The following is a 6,398-nucleotide window of genomic DNA, read 5'->3' as shown; positions in this document are numbered from 1 at the left end:
AAATAGCTGAGAAACTTTCAAAGAATTGTTCAACATCCTTAGCCATCAGTTAAAAGCAAAATTATTTGAGATTCCATCAAGCATATGTCAGAATACCTAAGTTATATCACATAAGTTACAGCTCTTGTTGCCGAGAATCAGGAGGAATGAATACAGTGCTCTTATATGCAGGCATTTCGCTTATACATATAAAATCAAAATCAGTATTTTCTTTAAGATTTATTTATTTATCATGTATACAGTGTTCTACCTGGATGTATGCTTGCAAGCCAGAAGAGGCACCAGATCTCATTATAGATGGTTGTAAGCCAACATATGGTTGCTGGGAACTGAACTTAGGATGTCTGGAAGAGCTGTCATTGCTCTTAACCTCTGAACCATCTCTCCAAACCAAAATTAATGTATTTTTAACTAGTTCAAAATGTAATTTTTGTTTGGAAACTTTGATTCACACATTTAATTCTAGACTTCAGTCATAATGCTCCTGTAGAAGAGAGTTAAGTTTTAAGAGGCAGTTTCTTATATCAAAATATGTTTGAATTTTTTTGTCTTGGGTGACCAGTATCATGAGTTATTTGATACTAGCTTGCAGTAGACATTTAGTAAATGATTTTTATATTCAATATAAAAAATAATGCTATGTATCAAAGGGAGAGGGCACCCTGACTGCTCTTTGGACTGGAGAGGGAGGGGGAGAGGAGTGCGGGGAGGGGGAGAAGGGTGGGAGGAGGGTTAGTTTAAAATCTTTTATGTGTGTACACCTTGTGTGGTTGGGTGTGGAAAGCAGGAAAAGGGGGTTTCCAAGTCGAGTGAAATTCCCATCCTATGGCTATTACCACGCCTGTAGGGTTGGCAGGTTTTAGAGGTTAGGTAGTCTGCAAAAAAAATAACTCCAAAACACAATAGAGTTCCCCCTCCCCTCCCCCCCCCTCCTTCTCCTACTCTCCCTCTTCCCCTCTCTCTCCACCTCTCTCATTCTTCTCTCTCTGGTTTTTCTGCTTCCAAACAAACACCTTCTTCCAGGCTGAAGTTGGGCTGGTCTCCCTAGGAGCAGCAGCCACAACAATCCTGCAGTTCAAAGTTAAGAAGCAATTACACAACTTCCAGCAACTCTCTCAGCCGGTTGCTAATGAGCTGAAAGCCAGGAACATCTGAGGAGGTGAAAAGGAAGAGTCCAGCCCTCCACCTTTCACCGGAGGGACCCAGGCACCCCTCCCCAGGACCAAATCACTCTTCCATAAGGACTGTGTTTTCTTTGCTGGCCTTACCGGACAGACTATGGCTCCCTTTGGAAGAAACATATTGAAGACGCGACATAAGAACAGGTAAAAAAAAGTTGTGTGTGTGTGTGTGTGTGTGTGTGTGTGTATGTTGGGACTAAGTTTCCTAAGTGTGAAAATATGTTTCTTTGCACTTCGATTCAGATGAAAACTGATTTGAAAGCACAAAGCCCGGAGGAGACAGCTCTAGAATGAAGAGCCAGCTCTTCAGAATCTATGTTCTGTACTGATGATGGCAATGATAATCACAAGGATCATGGGAAATCATGACCGATTTTTTAACTCCCTTTCCCCTTTATCGCAGTCTGAGTTCACTACAAACACCAACATTTTCTCTTTAATTTGCCCTGAACTTTGCTGGAGAGAAGAATAACAAAATATAATTTGTTTGAACACGGGTTTAGAATTTTCACTTTTTGAAAAAGCTTCAGACTTTGATAAGATGTAAGTAGAATGTCTAGCCACTTCTTAGGGGTAAAAAATACAATGCTGATATAGTCTGGAAACAATGCTTTGGTTTTCCTGAGAGTGGGTCATAACTAATGTCTGGAAAGTTACCAAATGAAAACATTCCCATGAGGAGATTTTTATGAACTTTAGGTGACTTTGGCATTCAAAGAGGAGTCAGGAAGCTGAGTGCCTCAGATCTTCGCAATCAAGTCAGCATTAACTGTGGTTTAAATACATATATTTAAACCGTAGATGAGAGGGGATAGGGAGAGCGAGGGATTGAATTTGAGATAATGGGATACTATCCATATTTATAGTTTAGTACTATAAACTATTTTATTTATGTCTCAAATATTACATTTTTTATGCAGACAGCACAAGGATAATTTTGAAGGCTTTATATATCTTAATTTATTTCTTTTGGCGTAGGGTCTTTCCAAACACACTCCTCTCCATTATGCCTGTTTGCGCTTGTCGTAATTTGCTTAGCGTAAATTTAAATGGTACAATTACAAGGTAGGAAATGATATAATTATTTTAAAGTGTCTGCGCGAAAACATAGTGATACAACTTTAAAGTAACTCTTCATACTTTATTTCGAACGCAAATATCTACTTCGCATATACTGTTTTTAACCCTTTCTAAATATATCAGTGGCTTAGTTGACTGAATTTCTTTGAGAAATTATTTGGTACTCTGAAGCTTTCTAAAGTACTTTTATTTGCTAATAACTCAATCCTTTATGCTAAATGTGGTATTTGTGAAATAAGTATGTTTTATAAAATGTTAAGGTAAGATGATAACAGTATATTTTAAAAGCTAGTGATGCATGTTAAACTAGATTTGTGTATTAATAGTGGCAAGGCATATAAAAATACTTCAGAAAGCCCACCCCAGCTGTCCACCCCCAATTCTGTTGTCTCAAAGCAAATTTTTATAGTGCCACTATTAAAGCATTTTTGCGTTTCTTAGATCACTATGAGACTATGTTAAAAGTATTCTGCAAAGCATTTTATCAAACAAGTTGTGCTTCTGGCAATCAAGTCTTCTCTTCAGAATTGTTGTTTGTGGTGAAGCTTTCCTTGAACCAATTCAAGAATGCCATCACTGGCATGCCATCTAACAGTGCCCTGAGCCCTTGAGTGCTCCCCTGCGGTCCCTTATCAACCTGCATAGTCTTTTTGCACCTTGTGGCTTTGGTAACTGCATCTTCTGCTCTACCCATAAAACTAGCGGCCATTCAAGGGACCTACAAGAACAACTTTAGCAGGATATTTCAAATGCAAAATTGTGATCAAGAGGTAAGAACGACAGAAAAACTGGGAAGTTTACCAGCATTTCAAGTTTCTTTGAGAGAGAGCAGGTGTTGTTAAGGGTCATGATTTATTATGACCTCCATTTGAGGGTATGAACAGAGGTGATAATGGGGAGGATGTGTGTAAGCTACTCTGGTAGGACTAGGTTGCTTCCTTTTGCAGATTTTTTTTGCAGAGAGAGAGAAAGAAAGAGAGAGAGAAAGAGAACACAGCTAAGGAAAATAACATAAAAGTATGAGTACATATGAGTGTTCACAATTGAGAACTCAATAAGTCATACTGGGCATTGAAATAGAATAATATAATATGGCAATTTATATGAGGTCTTGTTAATGGGGTTTGTTCAGCACCTCAAGATCAAACAACAGATGAAAAAGAGTTTCAGGGTTCAGTTCATCTGTTTCATTGACCAGGATCTATGTGGCTTAGACAACCCCAATTCATCAGCAAAACAAGAAGTCTTTTCACTAAATGATGATTCAGTCAGCTGCTTAGTAGAGAATGTGATTGGTAATATTTGTCTTATAAGAACTAACTGATTCGTTGAAATATAGTCTATTATATTTGTGGGTACATAAATATGTATATATACAATTCGTTAAGTAGAAGGATGAATTTGAGTAGCACATTCGTGTGTCATATGGTCTCTAACCATTGTTGGAGTTTGCGATTACAGAATTTTGACCAAATTCACATATTAATTTTAATTTTTGCATATCTTGTTGCTTTTCCTCACTGTCGGGTTGGTGTTAAGTCAACCAAGACTGGCCGCCGGTATGAGCTAGGCCTGGAGCAGCCCAGAATAAATACATATCTGAGAGTTTCAGACATAAACATAATGTAAACGGAGCTGCAAAGGACCAGGCATAATAACATTTAGCTAACGAGCTGTGGAGTGAGGAGGGTGGAGTCATAGCTGTCTAGACACCATTATGTGTTCAGGCCTGGGAGAGTGCCTGGCATGTTGTAGGCCTGTAATACAGTTGTTTGTTTAGTTATGTGTACTAAGTTATAATTTCTCCTCAACCCAGAAAGACTGTCATTACTTTATTCCTTGTTCGTCATATGATGCAAGCCAGAGTTGCGCAAAACTCAATACTCAAGAGAAACCAAATGACATTGAATTCGATCAAAACAACGACGAGATAGCCAAATTATTTTATAGATTTAGACCCAAAGCTATTCCTTTTCTACCAGATAACTCATCACACGTGGAATGAAACCTTTCATTAAAACGTTTGGCAAGTTTTCTTTAGAAAAGTCAAAAATACTACAAGGCAATGGACATTTCGGGCTTTTAACTCTAACCTTTCATGTAAATGGAAGAGAGCCAATCTAAAAGTTTTAATGATTATAATTAGCATTAATCTGCCCCAATGTTCTAATTGTACATTTAATTAGAAGAGTACAATTTTCAAAGGACCTCATGTTCTCAGGGAATGGATTGTTTATTGTGGTTCCAAAATAATATGATAAACTGTGACAGGAAATGACAGGATCCTGGGTATTGTTGCACATTTTGCTAATACGACTTTTGTTCAATGTAACTAAAAATGATAGAAAATTGGAATTGCTTCTTTCTTTCTTTCTTTCTTTCTTTCTTTCTTTCTTTCTTCCTTTTTCTTCTTCTTTTTTTTTTACCCAACAAACCATTCAGGTTTTTAAGGTGTATGCTGATGGTTCCTAGGCAACCATTTTTTTCCTCACATAAAAGGTAAGGAGTAAATCACAAAACACTGATCCATTTGATATTCTTATGAACATTCAGTGATTAAACTTAGATTTTTATTTATTTATTTATTTTTTGGTTTTTCGAGACAGGGTTTCTCTGTGGTTTTTGGAGCCTTTCCTGGAACTAGCTCTGTAGACCAGGCTGGTCTCGAACTCACAGAGATCCACCTGCCTCTGCCTCCCAAGTGCTGGGATTAAAGGTGTGCGCCACCACCGCCCGGCTAAACTTAGATTTTTAAAAATGTATTTAGCTATCAATAGAGATTACATTTGTGACTGTGATAGCCTTTGTATTGGTTTACACCCTCAACTCAGTATTTTTTTCATAAATTAATATAATTAACTATTAATTTAGAACATTCATAAAAGTTTGAAGAACTACTGACACCTCAAGGTTAAATTGGGATTTTTAATTAGGAAGCATAACTCTTTTGCTTTGCTTAAAACAGCCTCACTGTGCTGAAAGGCCACAATGGCCTTCAACTTATGGTCCTCCTGCCTCTGCTTCCTGAGAGTTGAAATAATAAGCATTTCCATCCAAACCTGTACAAGACATGATTTCTTTATGTCTTAATTAATAACATTCAGGGAGCAGGTATTGGTTGTAACTTTCGCCTATTTTTACCTCCATTTGAGGGTGTCAGTCTGTCATGGGCTATACAGACAGCTTTCTTTTTCTTTTCTTTCTTATTTTTTTTTTTGTGGATACTAAATTAAAGGGTACCAGAAAATGTACCTGTACTGAATATATTTGAAGCAGTAAAGCTCCTCACATTTAAATAATTTTTAAAGCATTGACATTCATGTTAGTGTTGAGTGGTTACAATTTACCTGGCTGTATTATATTTTATTTTTTAACAAGCACACATATCATAAATAAACCCCGTTAATTATTTCATCAAAAAGAAGAATTTGGTATTATGGTTAGAGTCAAAGATTTTGGCAAGAAGATTGTCTCCTTTCTGTAATTAGAAGTGGAAAATATCAGGTACTATTTTCCGTAACTTCAAATGGAGATTCAAACTGGTCACAAACTTGGTTTGAGGAATGCCAGATTTTTTGAGTTTGTAAATCTTTGCCATCCTCTGAGTTTCTGAAAAGACTTCTCTTGACGATACCTGGGACCTTAAGTGGTTGTCAGTTGGCAGCAGACAACCCATTAGGAACAATGGCTGGAATGCTTTATCCCTGGCAAGAATATCTCCCGAGCATTGGCAGGGGTGAAACTGAGCTCCAGGTTAAAACTTGAATTGATTGGGAGGGGGTGGGGGTAAGAGTCAATTTAGCCAGCTTAGCATTTACTGTGTAATATGTTGCAGTAGGCATCATACCAACAAGTGGCACACGCCAGTGAGAGCAGCTCGTGAACAAAAACTATTTTGAAACAAGTTAAACAATTTATAACTGGATAACAGTTTCATTTAGAAAATGTCGTGATCAGTTTGACTGGTTAAACAGAACATTTTAAGTGTATTTGATGTACAGTCATAGAGGAGCTAACAACAGCTTATGGCCTTGACAAGGCATCCGTCTTTAGCATATTCATCTTGGAAAGTGAGCCCTAATGTTAACTGTACTTCAAACATGACAAAGGAAAAAGTCTAGCACATTTCCGTCTTCT

At 37.3% G+C, this 6,398-nt stretch overlaps 1 protein-coding gene across 1 annotated transcript in view; it reads left to right on the top strand.

Annotated features, from left to right (window-relative positions):
* The first annotated feature begins 1,017 nt into the window (after positions 1-1,017).
* Positions 1,018-6,398, top strand: part of Rassf9 (Ras association domain family member 9) — a 28,013-nt gene continuing 22,632 nt past the window's right edge. Inside the window, exon 1 of the mRNA XM_005358111.2 lies at positions 1,018-1,325. Coding sequence (XP_005358168.1) covers positions 1,279-1,325 — 47 coding nt within the window. The 5' untranslated portion in view covers positions 1,018-1,278. The remainder of the gene's footprint in view (positions 1,326-6,398) is intronic.

The sequence above is a fragment of the Microtus ochrogaster genome, chromosome 24 (genome assembly GCF_000317375.1).
Source record: "Microtus ochrogaster isolate Prairie Vole_2 chromosome 24, MicOch1.0, whole genome shotgun sequence".
NCBI classification, from domain to species: domain Eukaryota; kingdom Metazoa; phylum Chordata; class Mammalia; order Rodentia; family Cricetidae; genus Microtus; species Microtus ochrogaster.
The sequence above is the reverse complement of the archived record's forward strand: the minus strand, read 5'-3'. Positions and strand labels throughout refer to the sequence as shown.